Here is a 13,072-nt window from a genome sequence, read left to right on the forward strand (position 1 = left end):
AGAAAAAGTAAAAGGAGGAGAATAAAGTTTTGTTACATAAAAGGAAATTTATTCTCAAAAGGGGGAAATTTTTTCAATTTAGGATGAATAACGTAGCACCATTTCAGACTTGTTCATAAGCATAAAATCAAAGAGTTAGATTTAGGAAAAACGTGACATGCGACATATATAAAGTAGTTGGAAAAACTTAATACCAATTCGTCTATATATAGTCGGGGTTAAAGTTATAAATTTCAAGCCTTCAATATAATATATATGTTTCCTTCTGTGAACTTTTCTTACGCGGTTTTTTTTTTTTTTTTTTCCCGTTTCGGGTTCAAGAGTTCGAGAGTAGTTGAGACATGAAATATATAAAATTAATCCCCAAGCGAGTGAAAAACTTAAAGGTTGTTAAAGTATAACGCCACACTTTTAGGTCATGCAATATGGTCCTGCTATCACTTTCTGATTTTAATTATTTTTTAAATGATAATTTGTATACCCTTGAATACTTAATTGACAAAGGATAGAGGGTGTTATTTATATTTAATTCGTTAATAAAATCAGTCTTTCATGCCATGCTTATAGTTCACCTACCAATATCATATGGCAATTTAAGAGGTTAATGTATATTATGATTTCTTTTTAATTTGTTTGTTTCTCTATTTTCTGATTTTCGCTATGTACTTTTGGTTTTGAAAGTGGGGTCTACAATACATAGAGTGATTCGAAGATTTATCATTCTTGTATGTACACACAAACACACACCGTAGGCACATATATATATATTATATATACATACATACACATATATATATATATGTATATACATACGCATATATATACTCATTTACATATATATATATGGAGGTCTTCCTTTGTATTTTCTGCTGCCTATATATTCTGCTTGTTATTCCAACCTGCCTATGCTTTTATTACTTGCTTCCTTCAACCAAAAGAGGTAGCAAAGTTTTTCATTACCAAAAAAAAAAAAAAATGCGTATATAATTAGGGTTAGCTAGTGGTAGATAATATTCTCATTGATTTATTTATTGCAGGTGATATGTACATGCTTATGCAAAACATGATGGAAAGTCTTAGACCTCTCGTGGGATCAAAAGGGTGGGACTTTTGTGTCCTATGGAAATTAAGTGAAGACCAAAGGTTATATATAAATCAATCAAGTAGAGAAATATATATGATTAAAATGTTATATTTGTGACATTATTGATGGCGTCTTATTGTTACAGATTTGTTGAGTGGATGAATTGTTGTTGTGGTGGGGCTGAAACCTCACAAGAAGCGAATAATAACAATAATTGTGGAGATGAAGAACTTCTTTTCCCAGTTTCGCCACTCATTCCATGCAGAGACACCATGTTTCAACACCCAAGAACCAACTCTTGTGACCTTCTTTTCCAATTGCCAACTTCCATGCCTTTGGACTCTGGGTATGTATTTACTATAAATTCATTTCACTTATTAAGTACCATTATTAGCATGCAGATAATGATTTTGTATCATAACTTGACTTTTTCTTTTTTCCTCTCCAAATGAACAGAATTTATGCACAGACGTTGATATCAAACCAGCCCAGTTGGCTAAACTCTTCTAGTGTCACAGGCTCCCATTTTCTTGAGGTTACTTCTATCTAGTAAATAATTAATTATAACGATATTTATTGTAGATAAAGGAATTTACTAACTTAATAGTAATATTGCAGGAATGTAGTGGGACCAGGGTTTTGATTCCAATGGCAGGAGGGTTGGTTGAGCTTTTCGTTAACAAGCAAGTATGTTCACAGTCAGTCACACACATTCGTGAATATGAATTACATGTTTCAAACTAATTAATACATATTTATTTTATTTCACAGATACCAGAAGACCCAAACGTGATTGATTTCGTAACGTCGCAATGCAACATATCACCGCCACTACTCGATCATCATCAAAACGACGCAACGACGGCAAGCTTCATCATCGACATGAACGATCAAATAATCCAATCGTCGAGAGCGTTCGTCATGAACGACGAGTCGGACAAAATAGTGGACCCCACAACAGAGACAGCGACAGCAGAGAAGCCACCGGTGTCGCCGGCGACGGCGTTCGAGGGGCTGAACCTGTCGCCGTACGACATCCCAGTGCAGTTCGGGGCGAGAAACGAGGCGTCGTTTTTGGAGGCGGAGGACAAGGGAGCGAAGAGAGGGCAAGAACGGTCGAACTCGATGTCGGATTGCAGCGACGAGGAAGACAACGAAGGGAATAAGCAGCACGGAAGCAGAAAGTCGTCGTCGGGGAAAGGGCCGCAGAGCAAAAACCTTGTCGCTGAAAGGAAGCGCAGAAAGAAGCTCAACGAGAGGCTCTACACTCTTAGGTCTTTAGTTCCGAATATTTCCAAGGTAATTAAACCAACTTCATCTCATTGTTTTTATCACTATTTTCACTATATATGTACTTGCCATTAACATAGAAAATAATTACTCCTAAATATTTTATAAAACTCGGATTTAGAAATTTACTTGTTTTATGACTATTTTCACTAAATGTTAAAAAAAATAGCTCGATTTTTATTTATTCGTTGTTGAGGGCTTTGAAAAAATAATCTGAAAATCATAAATCAGACCAAAATGATTGTTACTAATCTAGTCCCCCCTTTTTTTTTTAATCTTAAATTCGTTCTTAATAAACAGTCCAGTTCATATTGCTATATTGAAACTGATGTATAGGTCGGATTGCGGACTTGTTCCGAGACTTCATTTTGTCAATAATTTTTTGTTTAACTTTAGTGCATTTGAACTTAATATTTGGTGCTGAATATATCGAGTTTGAGTTAAATATATTAATTTTCAGCATGTTTTTTTTTTTCATCACAACTAATGATAATTTATTTAATTTAGATGTTTTTTAGTTAAACTATTAAAATAAAAATTATCGTGTCTTAAACGGTTAAAGCTAGAACAAACGGTCAAAATGGATTTATTGCTCCATAATTTTGTTTTCTTATTGGGGTGGTCTCAATTTATCCAAACCATTTAAAACGATCCGGTCGTCCCATTTGATACCACATAGATGTGCTCATATTTCGTAACTTAAAGAATCTTAATTGTTATTTAAACTTGGATCATCCGTACACATTGTTTATATTTTTTTTTTGTTGACGAATAGTTGGATAGGGCTTCGATTCTTCGTGACGCAATAGAGTACGTGAAGGACTTGAAAAGACAAGAAAAAGAGCTTCAAGATGAGCTCGAGGAACTTTCCGTGATCGACGGAGCAAACGGAAAAAGAAACAATCCCAAGTCTGAGATTTTGAATTTTGGGGCCGATTCCGAGTCCCCTAACATTTATTCCTTTGAAGCATCGGGTAACAATGAGATAACCGCATCGAAACAAAACCTCGACTCTGATACCACTGCGAATGACAAGGCGCCACAAATGGAGGTAGAGTTTGGTAGTAAATAAATATATAAATTCTAAAGGCAATACTCAATTATGTTTACTAAATACTTTTTTGTTTATTTAATATGATTTATATATAGCCCCAAGTTGAAGTGGCTCAAATAGATGGGAATGAGTTCTATGTGAAGGTGTTTTGTGAGCACAAGCCCGGGAGATTCGTGAGGCTATTGGAGGCTCTGAACTCTTTGGGACTAGAAGTCACTAATGCCAATGTCACCACCTTCAGAAACCTTGTGTCTAACGTTCTCAAAGTCGAGGTATGTTCCTTTGGTTAACTCTTATTTCTTGTGAAACAAGTTATTATTATTATTATTGCTTTGGTTTTTAATTTGTCAAGTTATGAGTTTTGACGTAGACATGGTAGTTTATAATTAGATATCTTGTTTTAAGCCGTGTTTGAGTTTTTGTGTGAGAGAGAGAGAGAGAGAGAGAGAGAGAGAGAGAGAGAGAGAGATGATTCTCTTTTATTATTAATATGACATTTGTAGTTATTTGGTAGAGGGTAAAAAGAAAAAGGGTGAAGGTTTTGGAGGTATTGTGAAATTATCGGACTCAGCATTTTTAATTCTTCCAATTTTAAAAGAAAAAATATTGTTTTGTGCAAATATACTTCTAAATAATTCATAGATCTATCATTTTTCTCTCATCTATATCAAACACAACTAAAAAATATTTAATCATTTCTTTTCTTTTTTATTCCTTTCTCTTTCTTTTACAAGAAGCCATCCATTCACGTAACATTTTAGTGGTCATAATGACTTAACTTCTGTACTATGGTTTCATTAAATAAGTAATAATACTTATTAGAAAAAAGCGAGTGACCAGATTGATATGTAACTTAGTTTGCTATTGATAGCAAAGTAATCAAATAACCTTCAAAATCTTTAAAATAGTCTTATTTTTACCTATCATCAGTGAAATCATAAAACGTGGTTATTTGCTTTTTTTTTTTTTTTTGTAAAATGTAACAACTAGTTATCAATATCTTACTTATTATAATGGGATATGAAATCAATTTCATTTGTTTTTATTCTTGTTTCTTGGGTGGCAGAAGAAGGATAGTAAAATGGTAGTCCAAGCTGATAACTTGAGGGATATCTTGTTGGAGTTCACAAGGAATCCATCAAGAGGATTGTGTGACATGTCTAAACCCCCTGAAAATGGAAATGGAAGTCTCCTTGACTATCAACAACACCTTCATCACCAACAAACCTACTGATTATTTATTTATTTATAATTTCACATCATTGATGTTTCTCTCTAATTATTCAGTACACCTTAACTAATATCTGTTGACAATCATTATTCTATTAGTTTGTTTTCGGTCTTAATTTTCTTTAATTAGTTATTGATATGTATATGCTGGTAAGACGTCATTTTAGGCTTTACTGGTGCGAAATGACTTACTAGCCTTCTTTCTGAGAAGAAATTACACATATACCTCTAACTTTCAAATATTCGATAAATATCTTATTTTTAAATTTAAGATGATATTGCCTTATTTTAAATGAAATGTAAACGGAAAATTAAATGAAACTATAACATTGAGAAAAAAAAAAGTCATATAAAACTAGGCTTTTGATTGGTAGGGATGATAGAAAATTGAATGGATGGAGTAACAAGGAGGGAAGAGAAAGAAAAAGAAAATTGTGAATTATAAATTTTTAAAAAGTTGATTGGTATAATGTGATGAAAGATTAGAATCCATTCATTTGTTTGTTTGGTATAAACTAAAATAGAGAGGAATGGTTGATATTTTGTGTACTTAAATTACTAAATTGCTATTATTTTTGCAATAATAATTATAGTATTAAATTATATATATGTAATTGCCATTATTTTGTATTATTTACTTTCATTTTTTTGTTTCCGTCTTTCTCGATCTTTCTAAATTGAGAGAGATAGTTTTTTTGTGGGTGCCACGGAAAGCTAACCATGCTCAATCCTTTCATTTTGTTTTCCCTCCTCTCTACCAAACAACACAATAAATTTATTTTCATAGTAAAATCCCTTCATATTAATCAATCCTTCCACTTTCCAAATAAGAATGAGAAGTGATCTATTGTTAGCTTATGTAATTTGCACTCTCTTTCAGATGACAAATGAGACAGTTAAGGTTACGGATCTAGAGAGAGCGGCATCGGTGGGGGCATAAGGTTAATTTAAGTATAATCAATTTATCATTTTATTATCTTTAAAATTATATATGAAAAAATTATGTAGGCGATTAACAGTTTCATTAAACTACAATTTGATGTGTATATATATATATATATATGTGTGTGTGTCATGATCACACGCGTTACCGTGTCATATATAATTCAATTTCGCCATCTGATTTAAAAAAAATAATAAATTTAATATCACCATAGCATATATTTATATATATATATATATATATGTCATGATCACACGCATTACCGTGTCATATATAATTCAATTTCGCCATCTGATTTAAAAAAAAAATAATAATAAAAATATCACCATAGCATTCTACAGCCAATCTAGTGTGTTACAAAAAATTCTTATGGTCATAAAAGTATTTTACATCTTCTTGATAGCCATTTAACACAAACCAATGTACTGCTCTTTTTTTCCCTATCCACCAACGGATATAGCTACCAATAGTTAAAAATAGACCGACAGTTAAAAAAAATTCACTTTAAACCATTATATTTTCTTTACAGCGGTAGTGAAATTTGAGCAAACAGAAAAGCGAAAAAGGTTACAAACAAAACCCAATTTCCCAAGCCTTTGCTCAACAAGCAATCACTGGAGTTCCGGGCCACCGTAACCTGTGGTGGTGCGCCAGATGGCGAACCGTTCGGTACAATATCTTCCGTGGAATTACGAGATCGCCCCACTTCGATCCCGAACCTCATTCCTCCGAGGCAATGACTAACGATGCCGCATATGAACCAATATTTCCTCGCCTCAGTCAACTCGATTCTGTCGTTCCCGGTCGTGTGCATCGACAAAACTACCCCGCTCGAGTCGCACGATCTGTACGTGCTTTCGCCTACCTCGAACACGTTGTGTTGCCCTTCAACATACTTGAAAACTATACACACACCCCAAAAAATAAAATAAAAAACTTTGTAACACATGATTTTGCTATGTCTAAATGGATTTTCAAGTGTGAAAAAGGATTATACCTAGAACATCACCAACAGTGAAATTCTAGCTTTGTGACCAAGATAGATAATATCCCTGGCTGTCCCATTCATCTTCATCGCCAACAACAAACTCTTCAGATCTTACACACTTCACAAGCAAAGTTGTGTAGATTACTATGGTTAATGATAAGAAACTTAAGGTGTTGAGGGGATTTCTTTCTCTCATGACTTTCTTTTGATATATCTTGGAGGTTTTGTGGCGAGACCTTAATTTGATTTTGAAGTGATTGTGAAAAAAGCGATGGCTTATATATAAAAGGTACACTACTTGATTGTGGTTGATTGTTTCCTATGACTTGTTCCTGCAACTTGATGAAAGCCTGCAAAATTGTTTAGTAATAATGATAAGATTAATATACAAATAATTTAGATCAGAAAATTGCGTGTTGTACTTGTACCAAAATTGAAGAAAGAAAGAAAGAAGAACTGGGTCTCGCCCAAAAAAGAAAGAAATTGAGATCTAGTGAAAAACAATTTGATACTACCTATATTATTTTAATATTCGTTGGATCATTCTGGTCCAGTTACACACTTTTGTTCTTGTTTTTTTTTTTTTTTTTTTTTTTTTTTTTTAATTTTAGTTTTACTTTCTGTTTTGTTTTTGTTTGTTTAAAAAAAAATATATATATTGTGAATGAAGTGTAAGTTACCATTGTTTTTTTTTTTTTTTTTTTTGACAATTTCAAAGGCAATATGAATATAGCGTTTCTTTCTTGAAATGTTCAATAAAACTGCGCAAGTTTATCGTAAAGATTCGTTTAAATTCTTTTGAATTTGTTTTCAAATTCATATAGTACATTTGGCACATTCACTATTTTATTCTTCGTTATTCATTTAATTGAAAGATTTTTTTTTTCTTCTGATGAAGTGTAAAAATTATATATCTTTATTGTTTACAAATTACGACTCGGTTATAAATTCTACTATACATAACGTGTGTGGAAAAGAATTAGTCATTTCCAAAACGCACTTTTTATATAAGAAATTACCCACTTGAAATTGACCCGTCACAATACATAAGAAAATGAAAAGAAAAAAACGATACAAAATTAAATGATAATGATGGGACTTCCTAACATTATACATGTGGCTCAATCCCCACTGCAGCATTTCAAAAAAAAAATGATGGGACTTCCTAACATTATACATGTGGCTCTTAATGGCATGAAGCAGAAAGCAATTATAATAGAGTTATGCTATTTGGCACAACTCACGAGTGGGAACGATCCGCTCGTGAGTTGACACGTGGCAGTTAGTGGCCACGTGTCAACTCAGGGGTGGATCGTTCTCACTCGTGAGTTATGCCAAAAATCGTTTCCCATTATAATAACCTCAATTGGGTCGGGGCATCCGTTGACTGCCTAGCCCGACCTTCTTATTAATGATTTTAAGCTGGTATGGCCCGGCTTGAAAAACAATAAGGCCGAATTAAGCTTGTTTAAGGGAATTACATGGGCTTGAGCCCTCACACCCTGAAAAAAAGTCAAGCCTATCTCAACCATTTTAGAATAGACTATAAAATATTCATTTTTAAAATAAAATATTCTTTTTTAAAATAAAATATATACTTATACATAAAAACAATTCTTCTTCTTTTATTTTTTTTGTAAGAATAATTTTTATTTATAAAACATGTTTTTAGACTTTGATTTAAGTTTATTATTGATGATATAATTTTTAAGATTAAACAAAATATATTGTAAGGATTGAAAGTGAATATTACGCTTTGAGCTTTTTTTTTAGATTTTTTAAAGTTCGGGCTCAAGCCCGTACCTCATCCCCAAAGGCCATAGTCGTAGTCCAAAGTTAGGTTTTATATCACTCTTCGGGATCAACCGCCCATAAAAGAGTATGGGCCATGCTTGAGTCTTGGCCTCCACTTGCCTTGAGAAAGAGCACGAGCCATGTTCATCCTCATGCTTGAGCTTTTTTTTTATATAAATTTTTTCAAGATCGGACTCAAGCCCGAACATCATCCCCAAGAACCATAGTCTTAGTCCCAAGTTAGGTCTTATGTCACTCATCGGGCTCAACCGCCTATAAAAGAGCACGGGCCATGCTTGAGTCTAAGCCTCCACTTGGCTTAAGAAAGAGCACGGGCCATGCTCATCCATAGGCTTGAGCTTTTTATACAAATTTTTAAAGCTCGGACTCAAGCCCGAACATCATCACCAAGAACCATAGTCTTAGTCCCAAGTTGGGCCTTATGTTACTCCTCGATCCCAACCCCCCATAAAAGAGCATGGGCCATGCTTCAATCTGGGCCTCCACTTGGCTTGAGAAAGAGTACGGGCCATGCTCATCCCCATGCCTGAGTTTTTATTGAATAAATTTTTTAAAGCTCGGACTCAAACCCGAACCTCATCCCCAAGAACCATAGTCTTAGTCCCAAGTTGGGCCTTATTATTGGGAAGTCACATGTTGGTATCAAACACAAACAATCGGTCCAATACCGATTGTTGAGAAGTCACAAGTTGGTATCAAACATGAACAATAACTCTGATACCAATTGTTGGGAAGTTACAAATTGGTATTAAACACGAAAAATTGTTCTGATACCGATTGATGGGAATATAGGTTTGGTATCGGACACGAACGATCGCTCTGATGCCATTTGATGGGTAAATTACTTCCCTGACGTTAATTACCATTCCCATGTATTGAACACGAACAATCGTTTCAGTATTTCTTATAGGGTAATCAATCTCTTAACCTTTGGAATATGGTTACTAGTGTTGAATAGAAGAAGATGCGGACAATCGCTAATATTCAACGTAAACAATAATTACTAGGATACTCAAAATTATTCAACAACATATCAAATATTTAGACAAGCGTAATCAAGATAAACCATAAGACCATTTAATTATACATACATTTCGGCTCAGTTATAGATCTTCCACGCTCCTAGCTTTGGATCTCCTTGCTTTTGGAATTCTTCTGCGGCTCCTTGCTCTTTGGGTCTTTGAATCTCCAAGATTTCGGACTCCTCGGCGACTCATGTCTCTTTGGATATTTCGGTTCATCAATTGCTCGTTTATTGATCGAAACTAGAGTCTTTTAAGATATGTAATCTCCGGAAGAACAGAGACCAAGGTGTGGGTCAACTCTTTTCTCACTTATTATTCCAGCGAGGTGTCAGAATAATTATTTCTTTCTTTGGGAAGTGGTATGTACGAATTTTCCAACTTTGGGAGAGAGAAAAAAAACATCCAAACCAAAGGGAGAGGGGTTGCTGAATTTGTAGTGTGGAATAAGGCTTAGTTGGGCGATTTTTGCACTACCCAACCCCTTATTTATAGCTTTCCAGCTTACCATAGAATATGCAATTTCCTGATTTACTTTTATCTTATTCAAATTAGTGTGAGATGATTATTTTATAAATAGAACAAATAAAATATACTATAGATAGTTTAATAAATAAAATCACTTTAGAATATATTAATCACGTAACTGGATCTAAAATCACATATGTGGAACACAAGTGAAATGTTGATCACTTGGGGAAAGCATTGTACACATTTGATATGTGTATCATTTAAGCACCGTTACGACACACTAATCAAGGTCGCTATAATGATCATAGTGAGATCTGGTCTAAATTCTGAAGTGATCACGGACTTCTAGGTTGTATTACTGAGTTCTTTGACTCATTCGGTAATGCCTACTTGTAGATGCCTAAATACGTATGTCTCGGGAATTCAAATATGATCCGAGCGGAAAATGATTCACAAATACGAATCCAGCATTCTTGAAAGAAGGTCAATGTTCACTCATCTAAGAGTTGATTCCGTAACCAATTGACTACGCGCATTTTCGTAGTAAGTACATATAAAAAAAAATCTTTTGTTGGAGAAGTAACGATACTTAGGGCTCATATATATCGAGAAATGTATAAGCATAAATATATGTAACTGAACTCCTCTTATGGTATTGTTTTTATTCTGGTTGCCTTATATTAGATCTGTTGTTGTTGAATGATTTTAAGTATCCTGATAATTATTGTTTACACTAAAGATTAGCGATCGTTCGCATTTTCTTCTATTCCGCAATTCTAAACATATTGTAGGGTTAAGATATTGGTACCCAATAAGAAGTATTGAAACGATCGTATGAGAACCGTAATTAACTCCTAGTGGAAGTAATTTACCCAACAATCGGTATTGGAGCGATTGTTTGTATCTAATACCATAACTTGTACTTCACCAACAGTTGGTATTAGAGCGATTGTTTGTATTTAATATCAACGTGTTTTTCCATCAATTGGTATTAGAGCTAGAGTTAGATTCTCCCAATTTACCATTTGACTCAAGAATCATGATTTTCGATTTACAACCTTTATCAAAATATAAGAGATATGTTTGATCATTCAAAGCTAAAATTATTCAAGAACATGTTCGTAATTATCAAAATAAAGTTAGATTCATTGGTTCGATGAAATATGGACTATGTTCATAATATTCTATATGGGAATATTTTATTTACTTTGATCAGTTATAAATTAAAAAAATTTATTGGATTTGTTTTATGATTGAAAATCCTACTTTATAAGGATATCAAATAAATTTGTTCTGATTTGTTGTGAATCCTCTTTTTAAAGAACTCTTGTTTTTTTAAATAAAAGATTTTGTGTTCTGAAATAAAATATTTGAATTTTTAAAGGTTTATAAAAGATTCAAAGTCTATATTCATTGTCATAACTAAATACTCTTTCTTAGGTTATAGCCATATTTACGGTTTTATTTTGTTTATTTCCGGATTTCTTTTTAGAGAAATTAATATTGAAAAATCGGTATTTATGGAAAGTGGGTATTTCAAGAATTTTTATGTCATCAAACTTTTTTAAGCTTAAAAGTGTTTTTCTTAATGGAAAAAGAGTTTAAGGCCCACACTTAAAAGAGTCCGTATCGAAGCGGACTCTGTTGCAGAAGCTGAACTCAAGGCTGTCCAGATGGCCTTGCTCTTGGCTAGATTCCGAAACATCAGGCGTTTGGAGATAGAGGGTGATAACAAAATCGTCATGGACAGCTTGGCGGGATCGAAAGACAGCCCTTTTTAGTCTGTTATTCCTTTGTTTAATTCAACTTTAGAATTAGCAAAAGAGTTTGTTGATGTTAAGTTCTTGTGGTGTAGTAGGACATTAAATGGAGTTGCATAGCCTTTGTAAATGGGTTGTGAATTCTGAAGTTTTTGGGTTTTGTGAGTCAGGGGAGGTTCCGCCCCCTGTGCGGAACGCTTTGACGTTTGATCTTGTTGAATGAATTCCCCCCCCAGCTCTTCTTACGAATGAGCTAAGAGTTCCTGGGGGTGGTCTGTTTCAAAAAAAAAAAAAAAAAGTAATAGGGGATTTTTCACATAAAAAATAAAAATAAAAAAAGAACAATCATCACGTTTAAAAAGAGGTCAATTTATAATTTTGACTACAGAAAAAATAAATAACGGTATTATATATATGTAGTAGTACCATTAGACAATATCATCGTTTATGACTTATTGTTCTAAAAAAATTAATTTTGTTATATGTTGGTTAGCTAGCAAGGTTATTTGCACGTATGATAATTATTAAATCAGCGTTTGCCTTTTCACGTGCAGAAAAATCACTAACAATACGGATCCATGTATAACATATAGATGTATAAGGAATGTACACATATGTTGCAAGATTGTTGTTTAATATTTGATTATACTAAAAATAGTGCTTTGGAACAGATATAGTTTTTTTTTTTTTTTTTTTTTTTTCCAAAGAAAGTGTATCGTCAATTAATTAACTAGACTAATAACAGACTATACTATACCTAACTAAAAGAAGAGACTTTAATGTGTATATTGTTTCCCAAATGCGAAACAAAGCTTGAGAGAGTAGTTGGAAAATGAAACAAAATATTAAGCCAAAATGTACATTAAAAAACTTCAGCGAAAGCAAAGGTAGTTAGGGTTTTGTAGGCAATAAGTTGGGTCATGCAGATATCACCCTCTCATCATTACCAACTAAAAATATTTTTTTTTTATTTTCTTATGTATATATTTATTTCTCTCTCTTATCTTCTCGTCTCTCAAGTATACTCTCTAACAGAAAAAGTAAAAGGAGGAGAATAAAGTTTTGTTACATAAAAGGAAATTTATTCTCAAAAGGGGGAAATTTTTTCAATTTAGGATGAATAACGTAGCACCATTTCAGACTTGTTCATAAGCATAAAATCAAAGAGTTAGATTTAGGAAAAACGTGACATGCGACATATATAAAGTAGTTGGAAAAACTTAATACCAATTCGTCTATATATAGTCGGGGTTAAAGTTATAAATTTCAAGCCTTGAATATAATATATATGTTTCCTTCTGTGAACTTTTCTTACGCGGTTTTTTTTTTTTTTTTTTTTTTTTCCGTTTCGGGTTCAAGAGTTCGAGAGTAGTTGAGACATGAAATATATAAAATTAATCCCCAAGCGAGTGAAA

General features: G+C 33.2%; 2 protein-coding genes across 2 annotated transcripts; one reads left to right on the plus strand and one right to left on the minus strand.

The window, feature by feature from the left end:
- Positions 1–1,042: 1,042 nt before the first annotated feature.
- Positions 1,043–4,662, plus strand: LOC149388000 (transcription factor ABORTED MICROSPORES-like). The gene is made up of 8 exons (XM_089622313.1): positions 1,043–1,143; positions 1,230–1,430; positions 1,541–1,619; positions 1,703–1,771; positions 1,856–2,383; positions 3,150–3,425; positions 3,524–3,700; positions 4,495–4,662. The coding sequence occupies exons 1-8, from the start codon at positions 1,043–1,045 to the stop codon at positions 4,660–4,662; spliced, it is 1,599 nt and encodes a 532-aa protein (XP_089478439.1).
- Positions 4,663–6,124: 1,462 nt separating this feature from the next.
- Positions 6,125–8,410, minus strand: LOC149388001 (blue copper protein 1a-like). The gene is made up of 3 exons (XM_089622314.1): positions 8,393–8,410; positions 6,888–6,939; positions 6,125–6,504 (listed from the first exon to the last, which is right to left on the minus strand). Exons 1-3 carry the CDS (start codon positions 8,408–8,410, stop codon positions 6,125–6,127), a joined length of 450 nt encoding a protein of 149 aa, XP_089478440.1.
- Positions 8,411–13,072: the final 4,662 nt, after the last annotated feature.

This window comes from Urtica dioica, chromosome 8, assembly GCF_054948205.1.
Source record: "Urtica dioica subsp. dioica isolate 48M chromosome 8, U.dioica_male_clone48M_v1_H2, whole genome shotgun sequence".
NCBI classification, from domain to species: Eukaryota; Viridiplantae; Streptophyta; class Magnoliopsida; order Rosales; family Urticaceae; genus Urtica; species Urtica dioica.

Coding starts and splice junctions, on each gene's coding strand:
- LOC149388000 (XM_089622313.1), top strand. CDS start 1,043: ATGTACATGCTTATGCAAAACATGATGGAAAGTCTTAGACCTCTCGTG. Junction 1,431..1,540: donor TCCATGCCTTTGGACTCTGG/GTATGTATTTAC, acceptor CCAAATGAACAG/AATTTATGCACAGACGTTGA. Junction 3,701..4,494: donor CTAACGTTCTCAAAGTCGAG/GTATGTTCCTTT, acceptor CTTGGGTGGCAG/AAGAAGGATAGTAAAATGGT.
- LOC149388001 (XM_089622314.1), bottom strand. Junction 6,505..6,887: donor AAACAATCAACCACAATCAA/GTAGTGTACCTT, acceptor GTGTGTGTATAG/TTTTCAAGTATGTTGAAGGG.